At 29.5% G+C, this 24,237-nt stretch overlaps 5 protein-coding genes across 5 annotated transcripts; 1 reads left to right on the forward strand and 4 right to left on the reverse strand.

Moving 5' to 3' along the window:
* Positions 1–1,320: 1,320 nt before the first annotated feature.
* PGO_126950 (thioredoxin peroxidase 1) lies at positions 1,321–1,908 on the reverse strand (the record flags this gene model as incomplete). The annotated part of the gene is made up of 1 exon (XM_028689485.1): positions 1,321–1,908. One exon carries the CDS (start codon positions 1,906–1,908, stop codon positions 1,321–1,323), a length of 588 nt encoding a protein of 195 aa, XP_028545286.1.
* Positions 1,909–4,352: 2,444 nt separating this feature from the next.
* On the reverse strand, positions 4,353–9,066 carry PGO_126960 (hypothetical protein; the record flags this gene model as incomplete). The annotated part of the gene is made up of 4 exons (XM_028689486.1): positions 4,353–4,937; positions 5,045–5,220; positions 5,994–6,314; positions 7,281–9,066. The coding sequence occupies 4 exons, from the start codon at positions 9,064–9,066 to the stop codon at positions 4,353–4,355; spliced, it is 2,868 nt and encodes a 955-aa protein (XP_028545287.1).
* A 2,946-nt stretch (positions 9,067–12,012) lies between these two features.
* On the reverse strand, positions 12,013–16,411 carry PGO_126970 (DNA primase small subunit; the record flags this gene model as incomplete). The annotated part of the gene is made up of 16 exons (XM_028689487.1): positions 12,013–12,056; positions 12,250–12,348; positions 12,512–12,553; positions 12,732–12,800; positions 12,996–13,048; positions 13,390–13,526; positions 13,711–13,811; positions 14,030–14,139; positions 14,336–14,397; positions 14,551–14,625; positions 14,738–14,846; positions 14,975–15,057; positions 15,158–15,295; positions 15,525–15,640; positions 16,038–16,088; positions 16,348–16,411. 16 exons carry the CDS (start codon positions 16,409–16,411, stop codon positions 12,013–12,015), a joined length of 1,353 nt encoding a protein of 450 aa, XP_028545288.1.
* A 1,437-nt stretch (positions 16,412–17,848) lies between these two features.
* Positions 17,849–18,682, reverse strand: PGO_126980 (conserved protein, unknown function; the record flags this gene model as incomplete). Its single annotated transcript, XM_028689488.1, has 1 exon — positions 17,849–18,682. The coding sequence occupies one exon, from the start codon at positions 18,680–18,682 to the stop codon at positions 17,849–17,851; it is 834 nt and encodes a 277-aa protein (XP_028545289.1).
* A 2,117-nt stretch (positions 18,683–20,799) lies between these two features.
* On the forward strand, positions 20,800–23,598 carry PGO_126990 (cleavage and polyadenylation specificity factor; the record flags this gene model as incomplete). The annotated part of the gene is made up of 1 exon (XM_028689489.1): positions 20,800–23,598. One exon carries the CDS (start codon positions 20,800–20,802, stop codon positions 23,596–23,598), a length of 2,799 nt encoding a protein of 932 aa, XP_028545290.1.
* Positions 23,599–24,237: the final 639 nt, after the last annotated feature.

Genomic DNA, 24,237 nt, shown 5'->3' on the forward strand with positions numbered 1-24,237 from the left:
AAAAAAAAATTACACATTCATTATGTGCTATTTAATTGAAGCATACACACAGGAATCCAGGCAATCAGGGGTATAATGATAAGATCAAATTAATTTGCAATTGTTTTTCCATATTTTTCCAAATTTTTGCATAATTTTTGATTAATTTTACTTAATTTTGGTAATTTTGTACAAAAGGTGGGCTGCATAAGTACACATATGTTTCTTTACAATTGCATAGTGACCACGTTGTTAATCTTATCTTTAAAATTCTCTATTCTTTCATAGGTTTAAATTTTTCTCATTAAAATATTTTTTTTTTTTTTTTTTTTGGGGGTTTAGCATGACTACTGCTTTCAACTATTTGGGAAATACTAGTTATCTATATGCCGTGAAAATTTTATTTCTTTATGATCCCTTTGAAAAGCAGAAATTGCACCATTTCCGTTGTTACTTTTGTTCCGTATATATAATGCACTTTGTTTTGCAAAAGAGGATATGTTAAAAGGTATATACCTCAAATGAGGCAGAACAGTAACGTGTTTTTCTGGTTCATTTAAGGAACCATATATTTATTTTATTTATTTATATATATATTTTTTTTTTTTCACGCTAAATGTTTGGTACAGATTAAACAAGGTAATCATTTCTTGCTTTGCATATATGGGGAAGCACGTGTGTTAGTCGATTTGTTCCACATTGTTCATTTACGTACATGTGAATACATACATTTTACTTTGGGGAAGAGAACGAATTTTTTTTTCCCTTCCAACTTAATCTATTTTTTTTTTTTTTTTTTTTTTTTTTTTCATATGTGTTACAATTATATATAGTTTTGAATACTCGTAAACTCATATGTGTGAGAACTTATTCGAGGTTTCATTTATAGCGTACTATTCATTTTAATATGAATGAATTTCGGGATGAAAAAAATAAACACTGTACATAATGTATATACACACGTATATTTTTTTTTGTGTTATCTCTCGCGTTTTTTCAACAACTGTGTTGCCATTTCATACACGAAATGGTAATATATGTACACGGTGAGTCGTTAAAAACGAGAAAAAAAAAAAAAAAAAAAAAAAATAAAAAAATAAAATAAAATAATAATGGTAATAAAAACGTGCTATCGTGTGAAACACGGAAAAGTATTTTCACAGACATACATACGTGGTCATAATGAACCTACAAGGTAAAAGATCTCCAAAACGTAATTTCCAAAATTTTCCAGTTAAAATACATTCTTTTTTTTTTTTTTTTTTTTTTTTTTTTTTAATAACAAGCCTCATGTTTGATTCATCATAATTTATCATTTGCTCATGTCTGTTTTTCCACGTTTTATAATGTTGACAAATATTGTGCAACACCCTCTTCTGATGCCTTCATGGCAGCTTTACCCTTTTGCCAATTTGCTGGGCATACATCACCATGTTTTTCATGATGCTGTATAGCATCTATTATTCGCAAAATTTCATTAACCGAACGGCCTATTGCCAAGTTATTAACAAGAAGATGTTGGACGATTCCATTCATATCGATAAGAACAAAAGCTCTTAAAGATACACTATCATCAAACAAAACATTATAGTCTCTTGAAATGCTTTTTGTGATATCAGATAATAAGGTATGTTTTATATTACCAATACCACCTTTTGCAAGTGGGGTTTTTTTCCATGCAAGGTGTGTGTATTTGCTATCTACACTACATCCCAACAATTCTACGTTTCTTTCTTGAAATGAATCTAAGGCTTTATCTAATGCTATAATTTCTGATGGGCAAACAAAAGTGAAATCAAGGGGATAAAAATATAACAGTACATATTTTTTTCCGATAAAATCTGTTAAACTTACTTCTCCAAATGTGTTATCACCAAAAACTGCCTCAGCTTTGAAAAATGGAGCTTCTCTTCCTACATATGTTACCATGGTTCACAACAAATTCTGCTTATTCTGATTAAAATTATTTAAGTGTAAATTAAATATGGCGTGTACACCTGCAGGAGGGAGGGGTTACTTAATTGTGTAAAAAGCTGCTATCTAAATATATATGTACAACGTTGCGTGCGTGAGGAAGGTTTTGTATTTTTGGGTGAATATATCTTTGTGTATTTTGCTAAATGTAAATGTGTTTTTAATTTTAGCTTAAAGTTTTATTTTGGAAAAATAAAAAAAAAAAAAAAAAAAAGGAAAGTTTGTTTAAAAAAGTTTTTGGTGCAAAAATTGTTCTTTTTAAAAACGCTTTACTTAAAAAATGGGCTGGTTTAAAAAAAATTTTTTGCTTAAAAAAGATTATAACATAAAAAAAGAGAAAAGAAGCGTTAATATAAATTCGACACAGAGGCAAATGCCTGAGTTATATGTACAATAGAGTGCACATCATGTAAATGTTTTTTTAAAAAAAAAAATAAATAACTTCAAAGAAATCTGCACTTCTTGTGAGCTCGAAAGAATTCCCGCTTGTGCATAAAAAGTGAGATACACCTACAAATCCGTTATGAGGATACCTACAAATCCGTTGTGGATACATGCATTGTCATACATGGTTATTATGTATTATTCCAACTTTTTACTGCATATCAAAATTTAATGAATTAACTTTTCAAAAAAATTATGCCCTCTTTAGCCTATTCATTAATTTTTTTTTTTTTTTGGAGTGAGGAAATGCGGATTCAGCACAAGAAATAATGGGTAATCTTTATTTTTACAAATAATGTGGCATTTATGTCATTTTATTTTTTAAAATATCCCTCGATCATTTTATGCGCTGTTTTAAAAAAAAATCAGATTAACTATTGGAAGTTAAGGGAGAATATGTTTGTGCCTATGGGAATATGTCATTGTGCAAAGTGGTTATCGTTCATAGATAAAAAGTACATGCAATATATGTGCAGCAAATGTATGCGGTCCCTTAAAAAGAAAAAAAAAAAAAAAATTTAAAAGTTCCATATACACAAAGAGATTTTTTTTAACCCAACGAAATGTCACCTACAGAATTTTTTGTTTCCGCTTAGTGTATAAAGGATTTAATAAAAGTGGATATATATACTTCTGCACACAATTTTCATCGCCCACTCAATCAATACTTTTTTAATGTTCGAAATAAGGGAAATTCCACGTGCTGTTGTGTGTTCATGAATTTGGTGATAAAATAATTTCCCCCGTTATTATCAAGGGAAAAAAGCCCCTTTCCTTTTCCTATAATTTGAATTTTCCTTTTTTTTTTTTTTTTTTTTTTTTCCTTTAAAAAATTGGCAGTTCACTTATTATGACTTATGATACTTGTTGGTACAATATACTTGGACGCACACGCAAATACGAAACAAGCCATTTTTGTGTTTGTAAAATAATGTGGAGAGTTTCTCCCGAATTTATGCTTACAACAACACATAGCCTGTTATTTTTATTTTTACTATTTTAAATGGACCCTACTAATCCATGAGAGTGTGAGGATAACTTTTTCGCTCTAAAAACGTGAAGAACATTTTGTGTAAATTAAGCAGGTATCATTATAAATGAATTAAATTAATATAAACAACGTTAAAGTGAACTTCCCTTTGCATTGTAAAATGAGAATATCAGAAATGTGAATAAATATGCTATTGTGTTTTTTGTTCAATTTAGGAACAATATCAGAAAGGGTGATAACACTGTGTGCGGCACATGACAATTGAAATGTTCTGTTTACGTAGAAATATGAACAAATGGATCATAGATATGGGAAACGTCTCTAAATAATGATAAGAACAGTTATAAACTCCTCCCTAGTTCCTCCTTTGTATAAATTTTTTCATATTTCTATATATTCATTTTTCCTTAGTGGTTGTGGAGGAAAGGAGATATACATGAAAATATGGCAATTCCTGTTATTTTTGTAGTGGTCCGAAAAAATACCACATTTTTCGTAATTTTACAAAGACTACATTTTTTAGCTATAAATCATAGGATTAAAAAAATTTGTTTTAAAAGAATATATAACAAACTATTATTTATTCTCTCTTTTTTTTTTTTTTTTTTTTTTTTATCAAAAAGAGGTAAATTACACAGTTTAAAATGTGTAAAGAAAGAAAAAAAAAAAAAAAAAAAATTGTTGAGCCGCGCAACAAGGAACAAAAAAGTTACTATAAAAAATTTAGCACAAAAAAAAAAATCATTATAATAGGAATATCATGCTTTGATTATTTCATTTTTCAAAATTTATAAGCTGCAGATGGGTTATTTTATTTTATTTTTTTTATGATAACGCCCGTTGAGTACTACATTCACTGCATTTTCGCATATTGGGAAGAAAGCACTTCTTCTCATTGGGACACATAAGATGACTCTCATTCTACAGCATTTGTCAATGTTTGTCAAATATGTTTATGTTTTTGTTAAACTTGTATTCTGTGATAATCGACAATGGGAATTTCTTCTGCATTATCATTAAAAAGCGAATGAAAAACATTATATGAAGATGGGTAGTTAAAATACATGTGGTTTATATTTATCGATTCTTCGATGGAAATATCTGTATTTTCACATTTTTCAAGATCATATAAAATATCGCATTTTCCTTGTGAACCGTCTACAAATTTGATTACAGAATTATCTTCTGTTTCATCTTTACTATAATAGGTGTGCGACTTATAGTATGAATCATACATATCATATGATGATGGTAAATTAAAAACATCTAGGGGTAACAACAAAGGTATGTTAGAATTTGAATCATTTTCTAAAGTTCGGTCAATGTAATTTTTATGTTTAATAAATAAACTGTTATCTATGAGTTGTTCTAAGGTATCGTTTAATGCACCATAATTTAGTACTGATTCCCCATGTTTAGTTTTTAAGTAATTAGAAAAGTGTAAATAAGAAATGCATCTTTCCCACTGATAGTTCTTTATATAATCTAGGGACTTCTTCAACTCCATTTCCTTTTTTAGTTTTGCATTTTTGTCTCGTTGTTTTTGCTCCTATGAAAAAAGTAAGAAGTTCGATGTGTGGCAAGACGGCAAGTGGATTATGATAGTACGAGTGCGCATATGTATTCATTTTTTTTTTTTTTTTTTTTTTTAATTACATTTTTCATGACAGGTAGTAATATGCACTGAAATTTGTGTTGAGTTGAAATAAAGCAGACATCACTCATTTCGTTATTTATAAATTCTGTTAATTTTGAGTATCCTATTTGGTCTATGTTTATGTTTTCCTTGTACACATTCTTGTATATGAGGGGTAGTCTACTAAGGGAAAAACCTGGATGGAAAAAAAAAGAGGGAAAAAGGGAAAAAATGTGGAAAATGGAAAAAAGGGAAGAAAATGGAAGAAAATGGAAAAATGGGAAAAAAATGGAAAAAAGGGAAGAAAATGGAAGAAATGGAAAAACGGGAAAAAAATGGGAAAAATGGAAGAAAATGGAAGAAAATGGAAAAAATGGAAAAACGGGAAAAAAATGGAAAAAATGGAAAAAATGGAAAAACGAGAAAAAAATGGAAAAAGTGATAAAAATGTAAAAAATGGAAAAACAAGGAAAAAAGGTTTATAGAATTTCTTCACATACATATCGCATAACTTAATTTTCGGAAAATGTGTACAAAAGCGTGCAATGTGAGATAGTAGAACACAATGTATTCCCTTATTATTATTATTATTATAACTCTTAAAATTTTTGCTGGTTGATGCGATAACATAACTCACATGCTACTATTACTTTCCATTTGCATAGTGTTCGTGGAGTACTTGCTACAGAGCACACATTTCAAGGCACTAGTACCTATAACACTCTACTGCTGTTGAGCTTTCTATCAATGATATTTTGTTATTCCACTTTCATACATTTAAAATCGGTGGAAAGGAAAGCCAAAGGTTCTGCAAATGTATCACACTCATATCTGTTGACATCAGTTCATGCCAATTTTCACATATTTTTTACATTTACTGAATTTCTATTTATATATACTCGCGTTCACTCATTTTGCACAGAATTTGTGCACAAAATGTACTGGCGTATGCATATGTTCGTTTATAACCTTTTGCCTTTGTTTTTTCCTCTGAATAGGTATGCAGCAAGCGATGGATTCTATCTTTTATGAGTATTATGGAGTTTTCTTTATGGTTCTTTGAATCAGGGGTTTCATTCACGAGCATTTTTGAAACATATGTTTTGGATATAGACATAGATGTAAATATAGGTATAATATTATTGTTATAGTAAGATAAAATGTTCAAATCAATACATTTTTGGAGTATATGTATTATTCTTCCTAATTTCATGGTCCTGAAAATATACGGTCCGGTGTGTTTTAGCGTTTCGGCCAATATGTACCTTCCTCCCTTATGGTTATTGTCACCTGATAGGGGAAAATGGAAAAATGAGGGTAATAAATATTCATAAAGTGTGGTAATAGCTAATTAAGAAAAAGAAATATATTGGAAGAACCTATCAATGGTTTATATGTAGGCATAATATAACAACAATAAATGAAGATGCGTAACTCAGAAACAATAAATTAATTTGAATATCCCAACAATAAACCATGTTCATGCAAGGGCATTACACAATCGAATGTGTATGAAATAGAATGTACTAACAAAGAGGTGCATAAAAACAGCTTGCTATAGGCTACATAAAAAAACTTGGGAAATAGTTTCATAGCATGCTAGGTATGTGTACGCCTAATTGATAGAATGTATTTGCGTCACCATTACATAAAGTGAGCATTTGCAAAAGGTGTCGAAATTTACATTATCAAAAAGAAAGTGTCATATTGCACTAGCCATAAATAATTTATACATTTATGCACGCAGTTGATCGTGTATTTTTGTATTGTAAGGTGTAGCTCAGAGCAAGAAATAACCAGAAAAAAAAAGGAAAAGAAATTTCAACATACCATATAAGAGCACAAAAAAATAACGCTGTACGTAATTTTATACGATTGATGAGTGTTGAAAAAAAAAGAAATATATATATATATATGCATATATAGGGCTAACTTGCATGAAGCTAAATTAGAGGAAAGAAAGATGTGAAAGACACGCCAAGTTGATTAAGGAGTAAAATGCGTACACTTGTATTTTATTCATCTAGCTATACATAACATAGAAAGGTGATATATCTGAGCTAAAAGCCAGCTGTTGATATTTGAGCTAAGGGAATTTATATATATATATATATATATATATATATATATATATATATATATTACATTCGATATCATGAGACACAGTACATAAATGATTTATTGTTCACATGCATATGTATAAAAAAGTAATATGTACGTATTCAATAGAAATTACTTTTTCCATTGTGTACTTACTTGATTGAATCCTAAACCGGTCTATAATATGCATAAATACAAGTGGGATGTATGGTAAAATATTTTCATTGTCGTCGTTAGGATTTATAAAAAAATCTCTGGATATTCCTCGGAGATATATACATATATTTTCATTATTAAAAGATTTTCTAAAGAATATTTTTCCTTTTTTTTCATCATTTTCAAAAGAATTTATTTTATGAATTTCAAATTTTTGAAATTTATCTTCTCTACATATGTTTATAAAATTAGTGTTTAAAACTGTACATTCTGGAAAATATTTATTTATTTTTCTTTTAATTTCATTAGCTTCTGGTAAAATTCTTTCATAATATAAATATTTTATAATTAAGTAAATTAAGTCACTATGTATTTGCTTAATATCTGTAATGTTACCACATTTTTCACTTTTTGTGTAAATCTTTTTATGTAAATTTGCACAATTACATGAAGAATATTTGTTTAAATTTTTAAAGTATACAGAATCAACTGTGGGAGATAAGTATTCATTTTTTATTTTATGATATCTTTCATTTGTGGAATAAGTTTTTTTCACTCCCTTTTTTACCTGTAAATTGTTTTTCATGAATTCATACTTTTTGTTATTTCGCAAAAATGTGTACATATCAAATTTTTTGTTTTTTAGTATTCCCCGTTGTTCCTGATATTCCGTGATGCCACTGCCCGGGCTACAGTTAGTGCTGTAATTTGTGCCATAATTTGTGCTGTAATTTGTGCTGTAATTTGTGCTGTAATTCGTGCCATAATTTGTGCTGTAATTCGTGCCATAATTTGTGCCATAATTTGTGCCATAATTTGTTCCATAATTTGTTCCATAATTTGTTCCGTATTGCGCTCTGAAGTTTACTTCTCCGTGTGCACCATTGTTGGCCCTTCCGCATGCACCACTATATGCAGTTCTGCAAGTACCACTACATGCAGTTCCACAAGTACCACTACACGGAGTTCGGTAAGTATCACTACATACAGCTCGGTAAGTACCACTACACGGAGCTCTGTATATACCACTGCTTATTCCTGCGTTTGTGCCAAAGTTCGTGTTGAATGACTTTCCGATTCCTGTTTCCTGATACAATGTATCGTACATTCCATATACATTTGTAAAGCCTTTTCCAGAGTGCATTCCTCCCCCTGTGCTGTAATATTCCCCTTTGGTCGCTGGGCCAAAGTCTGTTGCTACACTTGCCCCGAGATCTGTGCATACAACCTCCTCAACATTTGTTTCAGCATTTACGTCAGTATTTGTTTCATCATTTGTGTCATCATTTGTTTCATCATTTGTGTCATCACTTGTGTCAACATTTGTGTCCACATTTGTGTCAACATTTTTGTCTACATTTTTGTCTACATTTGTGCCAACATTTTTGTCTACATTTGTGCCAACATTTTTGTCTACATTTGTGTAAACATTTTTGTCTACATTTATGTCAACATTTGTGTAAACATTTTTGTCTACATTTGTGTAAACATTTTTGTCCACATTTGTGGTGACAGTGGTTGCAGCGTTCGTCTCGAGAGTTGTCCCCATATTAGAAGATTTATTCTGTAGCTTCTCCTCCATTGTACCTATGTAGAGATTACCCCCAGCATAAGTTTTCATTTTTTGCATTGAATACTTATCACTGTTTTTTAATTGATGATTATTTGCGTAATAAGGATAGTTATATTTGATGTCTGCACAATTTAAATTGTTTGCAGAGTTCATTATATTTGCACAGTTGCTCGTCCAGCATGTGTTGTTACTTATGTTTCTATGGAATGACATTTTATTTTCATTCTTTTTTTCGCTATAAATTGCGTCTGGTTTGGTGTTACGTGTCCAATCGTAATTAGTGTTTCCAGTGTGAAGAGATAAAGAGAGTTTTAACTCTGATACGTTTTGCTCACTGGGAAAGGTACTGTCATTCATTATGGATGTACGATCGCGTGCTGTGTATTTGGTAGTCCCTTATATATGTGTGTATGAGTGTGTATGTATGTATGTGTGTATGTATGTATGTGTGTATGTATGTATGAGTGTGTGTGTGTATGAGTGTATGTGTGTATGAGTGTATGTGTGTGTATGTGTGTATGTGTGTGTATGTGTGTATGTGTGTGTATGTGTGTGTATAAGTGTATGTGTGTGTATGTGTGTGTTTGATTGTATGAGTGTACGTGTGTAAGTATGAGCCCGCGTGGTTATGATGATGTAGGGAACGAATAAAATATCAGAATCAATTAAATCGATCACGTATCAGTTGTAAGCATGCTGTAAGAACCTGTAGACACGTGTGGAGCCAAATACTTTTGGAAGGTACAGGAGTACAACATACGTTTACTCTTAAAAATATTAGTGCTATAGATCCTTAGTAGCATATAGATCAAGCTAAGTAGCTTAATTAAATTCTTAGAATCAAAAATGGAAAATATCGTTTAAACAGATTCCAAATAATTTAGGAACACACCATTGAACCTTGCCGATTATGAGTTTAGATGTAAAGGAAAAAAATAAAAAAATTTAAAAAAACGAAGGGAAGGATAGAACATAAATTTGAAACGGGACAAAATAAATTAAAAGTTAAATAACATAAATTGGAGTAGAAGAACACAATTCTTAAACGAAATAACATAAATTGGAGTAGAAGTACAAAATTTTTAAACGAAATAACATAAATTAGGAGAGAAGTACACAATTTTTAAACGAAATAACATAAATTAGGAGAAAAGTACACAATTCTTAAACGAAATAACATAAATTAGGAGAGAAGAACACGATTTTTAAACGAAATAACATAAATTAGGAGAGAAGTACACAATTTTTAAACGAAATAACATAAATTAGGAGAGAAGTACACAATTTTTAAAAGAAATAACATAAATTAGGAGAGAAGTACACAATTTTTAAACGAAATAACATAAATTAGGAGGAAGTACGCACATTTGAAGTGAAATAAAACATAACTAAAGAAAAAGAAAGGACAATGAGCTTGAAATAACCTAAAAATATTAGCTCCTTCATGGGAATTTTTTTTAATATAAAGATTTATAAACGTATATGCACGAGTACAATTCAAATGAGTGGGAACAGCGTTTTTATTGATATATTTTGAGCATGGAAAAATTGTCTTGAATACCACACATGTGTATGTATGTTTTTTTTCTACGTTTTACCATTTTGGTAAAACAAAATAGAAGGATCGTGAATAGGAAGCTAGTCGCATCTAGCGTTTCTAAATTTCCTTATTTTACAAAGTGCTGAATGTTTGGGTCCTAAATGCCCAGCTTATGTGAAAAGACACTGATTATCCACGATTTTTTTGCTTGTATATGGGCCATTGACGTCTTACAATGGACGTAGAAAACCAGTTGGTTCACGCAAGTTAGATAGGGGTATTGAGGGCGCCTTTTACATACCTGGGAATCCCCAAAAAAGGGACCCTTTATGGTAGAGATGATTAAATAATCTCAAGGAATATCGAACCAAAGAGGTGAAGAGATATGTGATTCAGAAGAAGTATGTTTCTACAGCTATGCTGAGAGGGTCATAAATATATAAGACATATATTTTTGGCTATTTCAGGATTTATAGCTTGATGCAAAGAGGGCATAAGCTCCCTAGGAATTCATTTTTATATGTCTAATTTCGAAGGAAAGCAAATTGGGGATGTGGAGAATCCTGATAGATATGATATTGTACCAAAGCAAAATTAATAAAATAGTTAGCTCGGAAAATTGAATTTAAAGGGTGAGATATTTATATATATTTATGAATGGAAACGACACTCGGTACACTTTTTTTTTTTTTTTTTTTTTTTTTTTGTGTGTGTGTATGCACATATATATATGCAAATATATATATTTTTATTTATTTATTTTTTTATGTGTACATATATATGCAAATATATATATTTTTATTTATTTATTTTTTTATGTGTACATATATATGCAAATATATATATATTTTATTATTTTTTTTTTTTTTGTGTGTGCACATATATATGCAAATATATATATATATATATATATATATAAATTTTTTTTTTTTTGAATCCTCAGGTTTATAGCCACGTGACGTAATCGCGCTCACTTGGAACACTTTTTGAGAGAAAAAATGAAATAAATATAAATGAGTCCTTAAAAAAAAATGAAAAATGATATAAATTGTGCACAATTTTTATGAAAAACAGAAAAGGGGGAAATTATGGCTTTATCATTTTTCATAAAGAAAAAAAAAAAGAAAAAACAACTCCAAAATTATTTATAACGTGAAGAGAAAGTTGAAAATTAGTATATGAATCCAAATGTACAAAACTATTACACGAATGCAAACAGATGCAAATAATTAGAATTACAGGGAATGACTATGTTCTATAGTTTTTTTTTTTTTTTTTTTTTTGGATCATTATATTATTTAATTTTATAGCAGTACGTATTTAGGTTTTCGCGTGGAAGGAAAAAGAATGGCACATAATTTCAATGTATGCAAAAAGGGCATGCTTGAATGTGTGTATATTTTAATTACCGAAAAGTTGTACTCATGAAAAAAGAATAATAAAAAATGTGTTCATAAATGTTACTATTTTGGTTACTTCAATGATATGAAATGGCAGTAATGGAAAAAGTAATAAAAATAAAATAAAAGAGAAATGAAAAATAACGTTGTTCGAAAATTTCCCTACAGAATGCACCTTCATAGGGGGGTAGTATATATAGCCTGTCATTCGAAAATATATCATATGTGTCTGTAATCAATGTATTTTGGGCCTTCACTTATTCCTTCGGTGAGAAAAAAGAAATATAACAAAAATGTCATTTATCGGTATAATTTTGATACATGCAAAATTCCAAAGGACAATATAAATTTGCAAGTACGGATGGTTGAATGGATGGAATGTTGATATTCAGACATAATTCTACATGAGCAGATGCATTGATAATTGTGTGAACACGCGAAAATATATTTTTTTACTTTTTCGTTTGTTCGCACATGATAACAAAATATTCTCCAAAAAACTATGGCGAAAGTAATCTACATAAGATTTTAAGGATGTTCTATATTCTGGGTCCACTGAAAAGAAAAAAAAAAAAAAAAAAAAAAAAAGAGGATTATTACATTATGCGAATTTCCAATTAGAAATTGTTTATATTGAATAAGGAAATTCAAAAAAATACAATCAAATTGGCATGCTGATAATTACATTCTTAAATGGTCCTCTCATTTTATGACTTACCGTGTGCATTTTTGGGGTCATCAAATTGTTCCCTCAGTAATTCTAATAAGATGGGAGATGGGACATATATATATATGTGTACATACATGTAAAATTCACACATGTATGCATGAGCCCAAGATATTAGGTATATGTGAACATGTCAATTTACGTGATAAATATATACATCAACATTTTACATATGACAAGAAGAAAATAAAACTAGAAGAAAGGTAATTACTTAGTGTGGGGACCAGCTGGGGATTGAAATTATCTATATTTTTTATGTTCAGTGGAACGCAAACTCTTCCTGTAAGTACCATGCGCATGCATGCACACATGCATATGTATATATATATATATATATATATATATATATATATATATATATATTTTTATTGAAAGGTATGATAATTTACGATACAAATATCTGTTTACATACACATGGATTATTTAATTTATCTACTAGAAGGTCTTTTTTCTGATGCCTTATTTGATTGTTTACCTGTGCCATTATGGATGCAAAATGGACTTTTCAGCAAGTGATTAATTTCTTTACTGCAATGGAAAAGAGGCAATATGGTGGAAATGTGGTGTCTGGATTCAGTGAACACAATAACAAAAAATGAAATTAAAGAAAATAAAATTAAAGAAAATAAACTTGAAGAAAATAAAATTAAAGAAAATTAAATTAAGGAAAATTAAATTAAGGAAAATTAAATTAAGGAAAATTAAATTAAGGAAAATTAAATTAAGGAAAATTAAATTAAGGAAAATTAAATGAAATTACATAAAATTATAAAAAATAAAGTAACGCGATTGGAAAGGAAAAACCGATGGGTGTACGAGTTAAGGTATTTTTAGGGAATGTTCTACTTTGCATGGTGAAAAGAACCTACCTAACATTAATATCAAGTCTTGGGTACGTGAAATGAAAAACTAATTCTTTGATATATGATGGGATAATTATATTCGAATTATAATCCTTTTTTTTAAAATAGTTACTCGGGGTTAAGAAGCCGTAGATTGAACTCAGCTGTGGGAAGGAAAATAAAAATATACAACATGTGTACAATTTTCCAAAATAAAAAAGTTTACATCTAAATCTAGATGTGCTTGCATGGTCTGATTGTTTAGGCTACTGAGCACCCGTGAAAGGGAGTTAATAAAACTTTTAAAGAAATTCACAATCGTTTCATTGTACTTCTCATGGATCTTACCTGTTCGAAAAGCTCCTTCGAATTGAAATTATTATTGTTAATAAATTCTCTGAATTCATTAACTTTCGCACTCTTTACAGGATCCACATTTTTCGTCGATGCTGTGAAAAGGTATAGAGAGCGGTGCATTTAATTGTGTGTGAAAGGGGGTTGTGCAAATGCCACGAGAAAGTATTTCTCTAAGGTTCCTCTTCACACGATGAACGATTAGTTAAATAGTTAATTTTTTTTTTTTTTTTTTTTTTTTTCCCCTCTACACTATATGGTTTCTATTTCATGTATTCATAAAATTTATGAATCAAGGATTTTTAATACATACCGTAGGGTAAGTAATCAATTATCTTATTTACATGTGGGGAACCCTTTTTGAAAAAGTCCTGTTCCTCCATCAGGATCTCGAAGTACTTGTAGCATATTTCAAAGGCCCTCCTACAAAATTCATCAAAAGGCCAAAATGTTCAAGTATATATATATGTATTTATATGTATTATATGCTACATAGAATATAATCAAAATAGCTGAAGACGTCCAGCCATACCCTAGTTGTAGCTATGTACGAACACGCATGTAAAATTATGCATGCAATAACACACATGTTGTGCAAATTTTATGTTTCATGTAATACTCAATCATAGGATATTTCTCCTTTCCCCATATGGAGACCTTCTTTTTTTGGGTATCCGAACCCTAGTGAAAGCGTAAAAAAAAAAAAAAAAAAAAAAAAAAAGTACACATGCATTATCAGACATGTCTTATGATGAAAAAAAAAAGTACAATATCTTTGTTCGATAAATAAAAAATACTATAAATTTTTCCCTTTTTATTTTTCTTTTCACATACAGATAATATGTTTAAGTAGTCTGCTAATGCAGCTCTGGCATCAGTTGTGTAGTGACGACATGATTCATCACAAACCTAAGAAGGAGAGAAAAAGAAAAAGTGTGTTTACATATGAGAGAATGCACATGTGCATACATAAAAAATGCCAAAAAAAAAAAAAAAAAAAAAAAAAAAAAAAGTGACATACCCAACAGTGTATTCCTCTTCTTCCAGAGTAAACCCACAAAATATTCTGAAGAGCAAAATCCTCTCTAAGTGCTGTATCAAGAAGTACAATTGCTATGGTTAAGAATTTCCTGAAAAAATGATTTTCCAAAAAGGGATGCGTGAATAATGAATAAATAAATTAATCACAAAATTTTCGTAAAATGTGTACGTTATTATTGAAAAATGCTATTTAAAAAAAAGATCATCTTATTATTACCAGCATAATTTGCAAACCTTCTTGTCATTGCAGCACGTTCTGATGTCATCATAATCGTTCATATCAATATCGAATATTAGCTCCTGAAAGAGGATATAAATTTGGTAAATAGATAACCATAGAATGAATGTAGAAAAGACGCTGTAGCAAAGGAGTAAAAAATAGTCCACATCAATTAATTACCTTTTGAACGGGATGAAATATATCACCCTTTTGATCTTTTTGAGAAACTGGGTAATTGTACACTGCCCCTATATCAAATTTGATTGGTACAAAGTTGGAAAGGAGCTTGTCTTTGAATTCTTCGGGGTTGTTAAAAGACTGAAAATAAAGGGGAGAAATAAAATGAAATAAAATAAAAAGATGGGAAAGGAGGACGAATAGAAGGTAGTCTATCCTAATACCGTAAATTTAGTACATCCTGTACGTAAATAATAAAAATTCCACAGTTTGAGATAGTGAAGAAATATGTATGGATTTTTTTTAAGTAGTTCCTTACATTTATTCATACGATCTTTTTTTTTTTTTTTTTTTTTTCATATGATCATACCAGCCATCTCATATAGATTTCTTCTTTTCCTTGGTCATTTTTTTTACAAGTAAAGGAGAATTCTCTTTTAGCAAAGAAATGCGGATCGTTTAGTATGGTATTTTTTCCTTTATTGTCTTTTTTTTATGGAAAAAAAAAAAAAAAAAAAAAGTTTAGAATATGTATTTAACTGCATTTATATGTTACTTTCTAATTATTTGAATAATTTAAAATTTCCTAAGTTCACAAATTTGTTGCATGGTGTTTTTATTTTTCTATAATTTTTATAGGGTCTTTCTGCAAAGAAATAATGATAATTCCTTTTTTTTTTTTTTTTTTTTTTATTGTGTTATTGAAATCTCAAGGTTGAACCTAAGGAAATTGTTTTTCGAAATGAAAAATGATGTAAAAATGAATCAATCGAAAGGAAAATATGAACTAGAGTATGATTTCTTTGAAATAAAAGGTACTACTATTTACACATTTGTGAAGGGAGTTGTATGTGCCTTTTTTTTCCCTCGGTTTTTACAGTACCATTCTTGTAGTTGAGCCAATTGCATAGATCGTTAATTGGGCACAGGCTTCCTATTATTTGGACATCGTGGGGAAAAATAAAGTATATATATATATTATACATATATGTATATATGTGTACATGCATATGTGTGAAGATACATACACTGGAACGATACTGCCTTTCTCCATGGCACCCTTACGACACATGGATATAGTATATGTATTATGTGTTATCCCCTATGGGATGTGTTAATTCATCTCATTCATTTAACATTGGACACATTTTATATTAACGTTTTAGTTTAAGAAACTCCTGTGTTTAACTGACTGTAGTAGAAAATCAAATCCGTTTCGTTAACAATGGAATCCTTAATTTCGTCAACAATTTCCATCTCCAAATGGGGGTGTAGTGAAATAATATAGGGTTAGGATCTCCTTTTTCAAATGTTTTTAATTTTTATTAATCAGTGGGTGTGCATATGTTATTAGTAATGAAATAACATGATGATGCATTTTAGCACTGTCGTGCTACTTTTGTTAAGGTTCTTCCTTCCGTTTCTGTTTCTGTTTCTCTTTTTTTTTTTTTTTTTTTTTTTTTTTTCCCCCCCCTTCTGCTAATAGTGGGGATGAATTATTAAACGTTTTACAAAATAAAATAAATACATTTATGTATGGGATAGTGGAATAATGTAAAAAGGGAGGTATTTTAAAAAAATTTGGGGGGGGGAAACTTGATTTATGATTTAGTATTTAATCGTGACTCGGCGCGATGTAGACATTACTCTAAAAAAAAAAAAAAAAAAAAAATGAAATATAAGTCCCTTAAATCCTCTCTTTTTTTTTTTTTTTTTTTACACCCAACTCTTTGTACTTTCCTTTTTTATAGCTTTTCCATAAATTCATTGCATAAACTACTCTGTTTATTAAAAATTGTAAGATGAAGAAACAATAATGTGTAATATAATTTTACCCAATTTTGAAAGTCTTTAAGCGGTATGGATAAATCTCAAAATAAAATGTAGAAAAAAATAAAATAAAAATAAAAATCTTTTATATTTAAAAAAGAAAATACAATTTTGTGAAACTTCACCAAGCTTAGCTTTCCAAATGTAACAATAAAAAAAAAAAATAATGGAGGGACCAAAACGGGAAATAATTATCATATTATACAAATTCTCCCTGATACACGCTAAGTTGTGGATAGGGAAATTTTTAATTTTTTCAAAAATTCTTGTTGTATGAAAAAATAGGAACAAAAAAAAAAAAAAAAAAGAAAGAAATGTGTTGAAAGGGGATCTCTTTTTTTGATGATGTAAACCTATTAAATATGATTCCTCATATGCTTCAGTTTTTTTTTTTTTTTTTTTTTTTTAAGTTAAATCAAAAACTAATATGCACTATTGAGTTAAGATAGTTGTACATTTGCTCACATAATGTACATTCCATATAGTGTAGTATTCCCTTTTTGCATATTCTTCAAATGGGGAAAAAAACAGAATCCATAGCCCTCATTCAATGGAGGCATTTTTATGCTCTTTGGAGAGACACAACAAAGTGGATAGGAAAAACTCCATCCTTAACTGGGTATATAAGATTTGTAATATCAAAAGGCACAAAGAAATTTTAAAAAAAAAGAAAAAAAAAAAAAAAAAAAAAAACCATATACATATGTGCACACAAAGATAGGCTATGTACTGGTATATGCGCTTGCCAAAATCATATTTTTTTATTGGGAAAATGTGATATATTCACATATCCCCCCACCGTTTATGGGATAATTTTACTAATAAGTAATATATTCACGATTGTGTCCCATTTTTTTGTTGATATCAGCCAAATATATTTTGGAACATGCTAAACAAATCGCCTTTCCTTTGATTAAATACAATATCATCTAGTATTTTAATGTACTTTTGGAAATCCGGATCATAATTCAATATAAGTCTATACTTATACTTAACATCTTCGTATAATGGAACACTTCTGTATATACATGAGCAGGTAATTAAATAAGAAATTTGAATAGGTAAAGGGACATCTTTTCTATCTAAATTTGGTTCAAACCTATTTATCAAATCTAGTGCTTGTTCGAATTTATCTAACACAAGGAGACATAAAGTTGTTCTTAAAATAAAAAAATCAGATTCACTTGGGTAAGCTTCTTTTCTCCATAGGCATATTATTTTATGTAATATTTCATTATCCTCTAGATATAAAAAATGATTATGCGCTAAGCTATATTTCTTATCCTCAAAATAAGCGTAAGCAATGGCTTTATGGAAATCTAAATATCCAAATATATCGTCGTCATTCGTTGACCACAAAATACACTTGTTCATAAATTTGTACTTCTCTTCTGTAGAATTAGGTGGACATAGCTTGAAAATTTCTATTATTTTTTTTGCATATTCTTCATTAAATCCTATATTATGTTGTGTAAAAATTGTGCAACATTGATACATTAAATCACAGAGTAAAACGTACTGTTCTACCTTGGCCAGCTTTTGGGAAAAATAAAATATTATGCTCATACAACTATTCACTTGATTTTTTTGGAGTTTCCGGTTTATAATTGATTTTATTAGTTGGTGAGCTTCATAGTGCTGTCCTTTTTCTATTTTCTCCTTGGCTATTTTTTCCTTACTTATTCTTTCGCTGCTCATTATTTTACTGTTTATTTTTTCGTTGCTCATTTTCTCGCTGCTTATTTTTTCGCTGCTTATTTTTTCGTTGCTCATTTTTTCGCTGCTTATTTTTTCGTTGTTCATTTAATCTAATGAGATGTTTCTCTTTCCAGATGTTTAAGTTTTTTGCATGAGAAGGGGTTGGTGTATCGTGAATTAATATATATTTTTTTTTTTTTCCTTAACCTCTAAACTCACATCACTTCTACATGGTATGCCACACAAATAGAATTCCTCACCCTGAACACAGAAATGTGTACACAATTCTATGTTTTTTGCAACTGCAGATGTGTTCTCAACAGCCTTCTATAGTGGTGTTTTCCCTTAAAAGTTGAACATATTACATAGTACTAAAGTTGGATATCATGAGTGATTCTTTTATTCTCCTTATATCTCTCTAAGTATGTATATATATTTCTTCGAAAAGTTTTGTATATGCAGCATAAAATTCTCTGTTTATCATTTAACTTCTAACGCACAATAGAGCATTGTACCATTTTTTACTGGGTTGGGGGGAGGGAAGAAAATATTACATATATAACTAGCTAATATGCACAACATATAGTAGCGTTTGATTATTTCCTATTCGATATACTTTACCTTATTTTGGACTCTTACATTTTTTGCCTCAATTCCATTTGATATAATTTGCATTAATTTATTTATTTATTTATTATTTTTTTTTTTTTTTTCTCCTTGCCGCCTTACTTTTTTACCTCTGTTCTTGGTTTAAATTTCTTTTTTTTTTTCTCTCTCTTTTTTTTGTGCTGTTTCATCAACCAACTGCACAAGAAAAAAAAAAAAAAAGTTAAAGGAGTGACATCGTAGCAAATGATAAACAACATAAATTATGTGAAAACGTTTTTGAAAAATAGCTTTTTAGTTTTTTTGTAAAAAGTTCTTGCGAGGATATGGAAAAGAGATATATATATATAATATATACATATATGTTGGGCCCATAAGTATACATAGAATAAAACACAATGCAATAGTGCACTCGTTTATACCACATATATGTTTATAATTTTTTGGGGGTACCCGATTACACCCATCTTTTAGCATTTATATACAGAACTTGTGAGTTCTCTATGGAATTTTTTGAAGCTTTTGTTTTAAAAGCAAAAGTTTTTAATATTTTATGAGGAAACTTAAGAATGCATAAAGTAGCACATCATATTGAAAAGTAATGCTAAGTAGAAAAGTAGTGTCAAAATAAATTTTTTTTTTTTCCTTTTTTTTTTTTTTTATTTTTTTATTTTTCACTTTATTAAACTGATATAACATTCTTCGTAGAGTGGCAAAAGTGCCATGTGATAACTGCAAGAAGATAGGCACTTTTTTTTTTATGACAAATGTAAGCTCATTGTTTAAATTGAGCACCAAATTAGAACTACATTTGTGAAGTTCCCTGAGGAATAAGAAGAAAAAAAAAAAAAAAAGGGAGAAATATTCCTCTGTAACTTTTCTAAATAGGTTGTTTCCATCACGATTGTGAGATCCGGACAATGTTATGAAGAACACACAAAAATGGTGGGGGAGAAAAAAAAAAAAAATACAAAAAATGGAATCAAAGCTGAAATGTTCCATGAGTCTCGTATATCATTTGTATAACACAAACGTAAGATTGATTCCCTATCTGGTTTTTTAGTGAATATAAAAAATAGTGAGACATGATAATTTGAAATTTGGGATTCCTTAATCCATGTGTTGAAAAACGAAAAAATTACCCCAAGTTTATTCAGAAGGGGATGTATACAAAGGGGTGTAAATATTTTTTTCTTCTTCTCCCACTATCCAAGAGTGGCATAATAGTACATATATGTATATATGCATATATGATGCAGATACTAGGACATCATATACTTGTAACATGTAGATGAAGAAAACACGTATTCAGTTGTATCATTATGGATACGTGAAAAAAAAAAAAAAAAAAAAAAAAGTGCTAATTATTAGCTCCTCTTCATTTTACTCTTACTGTTGCACAAATTTGAGATACAAAAAAAGGGAATTTTTTTTTTTTTTTGTCATAAATATTTGCATATATTTATTTTTTGTCGAATCAGACCCATTATTATCAGAACAGTGAGTGAAACATGAACAACATTAATATCGTTTGCCTAGGTGGGGCAAGCGAAGTAGGTAGATCGTGTGTAATTATAGAAAATGAGAAGAGATCAATTATGTTGGATTGTGGAATTCATCCAGCATTTATAGGAATCGGGTGTCTACCCATCTATGACGCTTATGATATTTCTAAGGTGGACTTGTGTTTGATTACACATTTTCATATGGATCATAGTGGTGCTTTACCATATCTTGTTAATAGAACCCGCTTTAAAGGAAAGATATATATGACAGAAGCAACTAAAAGTATTTGTTATTTATTATGGAATGATTATGCTCGTATTGAGAAATGTATGCATATTATGAATAAGAATAAAGCAAATAAAAATAAAAATAACTTGGGTGAAAGTGGAATCGAAGAATATGAAAACAACAAAAAAAGGGGAGGATTATATTCCATTGATGAAAATGGAAGTGATGACAATGATGACGATTATTATCAAAGCTATATGTGTGAAATGGGAGATGGGGATATAAGGCATAATGTATTATATGATGAAAATGATGTTGATGCAACAATGGACTTAATAGAAACAGTAAATTTTCATGAACATATAGAAATAGAAGATATAAAATTTACAGCTTATAGGGCTGGTCATGTTATTGGTGCATGCATGTTTTTAGTGGAAATAGGTAATGTGCGTTTTTTATATACAGGAGATTACAGCAGAGAAGTAGATAGACACATTCCAATAGCAGAAATCCCCTGTATCGATGTGCATGTTTTAATTTGTGAAGGAACATATGGAATAAGAGTTCATGATGATAGAAAAAAAAGAGAAATTCGTTTTCTTAACATGATAACAAGCATATTAAATAATAAAGGGAAAGTACTATTACCAGTGTTCGCATTAGGTAGAGCTCAAGAATTATTATTGATCATGGAAGAGCATTGGGATAGAAATGTACAATTACAGAAAATTCCAATTTTTTATATATCCTCCATGGCTACGAAATCTTTATGTATATATGAAACGTTTATAAATTTATGTGGAGATTTTGTTCGTCAAACACTTAATGAAGGTAAGAATCCTTTCAATTTTAAATATATTAAATATGCCAAATCAGTTGATTCCATTTTAAATTATTTATATCAAGATAACAACCCATGTGTTATTATGGCATCCCCGGGTATGTTACAAAATGGAATTTCGAAAAATATTTTTAATATTATTGCATCTGATAAAAAAAGTGGAGTTATTTTGACAGGATATACTGTGAAAGGTACATTAGCTCATGAATTAAAAACTGAACCTGAATATGTTACTATTAATGATAAAATTGTAAAGAGAAAATGCCGTTTTGAGGAAATTTCTTTTAGTGCGCATTCAGATTTTAGTCAGACGAAAACTTTTATCGAAAAATTGAAATGTCCCAATGTTGTTCTAGTTCATGGGGACAAAAATGAACTCAACAGACTTAAAAACAAACTAACTGAAGAAAAAAAGTATTTGTCTGTTTTTACACCTGAATTGTTGCAAAAATTAACCTTTCACTTTGAGCACAATGATAATGTTGTCACCATGGGAAGACTTTCTCACAATATTAGGAGGTTAGCTCAGGAAGCCGAGAGAAGACAACTGATAGACAAAGGTAAAATTGGCCAATTGAGCCAAGTATTGACAGACACAGGTCAAGGGGGAGAAATAAAAAAAAAAGAAAACGAACAGCTAGGAAGTGATTCAATGGCACAGGATAGGAGTAACCAAGAGAATGAGAAAATTTGTAATGAAAATAGAGAGGAAAATATATTTTCTAAAGAAATAGAGGCTATAATAATTTCTGAGCCGAAAGGAGTCCCATTCATGATCTACGCCAATGATATTTATGAATATACAAATTTAAAAACAGCCTTAATCGACCAGACAATTAATATAAAATTTCCATACAAATTTGAGCTATTGTATCACATGCTTAGGAATGTATATGAGGAAACTTACATGCAGGAGGAGGAGCAGTGGGAGGCAGCAAATGGAGAAGATGTGGAAGATGTAGAAGATGTAGATCATAATGATTGTGGAGGTATTATATTTGTGCAAGATGTAAAAATTTATTATTTTAGAATTGAGAAAATCATAAAAATTAACTGGTATTCAAGTCCAGTAAATGATCTTATTGCGGATAGTATTAATTTTTTAGTTTTAGAATTTTTAGATAGTATGAGTAGTAACAGAAATATTCCCATATGTAATGACATAACAGATGAAAATATATACGAAATGATTATTTCCTATGTTCAAGAAAATTACACAAATGTGGAGAGATTTTCAAAAGTGAAGTTAAAAGAGTTCATATTACAGAGACGTAGGAACAGAGAAGAAATAGAAACGGATAAAGATATAAAAGATGGTGAACATACCAATGGGGATATAAGCCTGAAGAATGTCCAACCTAATTCAAACGATGAGATAAATGAAGTCAATCAACACAGCATTAGAGATAGTGTATACGTGGATAGTGCTAAAGAGAGTGACGATTGTGAGGAAATAAAAAAATTTCTAATTCTTGACAAAGTTTTATTTGATTATATAGATGCAGATGCTAGTTTATCTGTAACACATGATGAGGAAAAAAAGGTTGTGAATATTTTGAATGGGGCTTATTATGAAATACTAAAATTTGAAGTTAAAGATAATAATAACAATTCCGTAAAAGTGTATGTTGATATAGACAACAGAGAGGTAATTTGTAAAGAAATTAACATTTTGATGAAAATTAAGGAAATTTTAAGAAATATAGAAGAATCCTTATTACCCATGTGCTTTTAACTGGAAGATGTGTATATAAAATATCCCTTCTCCCTAGTGAGGAGGGCTTAGGTGTGGGGGGATACTACTTATACTACATTTCATCAGCATGCATATTCGTGTTGATATCGTTAAAAAGGTAGTTTAAAAGTGTCTCATTATTTGTTTATGCATATACTCTTATTTGTGAATTTTTTTTTTTTTTTTTTTTTAAGTAGATTTTTTAAACTGAAAACTTGCCGATATGTTTGCACTGTTTATGTTGCAAAAGGTTTGAAGACAGTTTTTTTTTTTTTTTTTTTTCTTGTTTCATATTAAAATTTTTGGAAAAAACTAATTTCTTTCCTAGTATGACGAATAGCAGTTTATGCTTTTGTTCCGTTGGTAAGACCACAGAAGATGGAGTAAGTGGGAGAAATAGATGTTCACAAGTGTGTACGAAGAATATGTAATCCGAATTGTGCATAACGATTTTTTATGTTTTCGCTACTAGTGCAAGAGGAGAATATTGTGATTTAGTCCTGTTCACGATATTTTTCTGTAGACATTTTTATGTTTTAACTTAAATAATGAGTAATATTTTTTCATTGAAAAAATGTTTTGATGTGTATCATTGGACATGAGCGTTGTATGCTTTGTGTTGCAGGTTTTTAAATGCGC

Source organism: Plasmodium gonderi (assembly GCF_002157705.1).
Source record: "Plasmodium gonderi DNA, contig: Chr12, whole genome shotgun sequence".
Taxonomy (NCBI): domain Eukaryota; phylum Apicomplexa; class Aconoidasida; order Haemosporida; family Plasmodiidae; genus Plasmodium; species Plasmodium gonderi.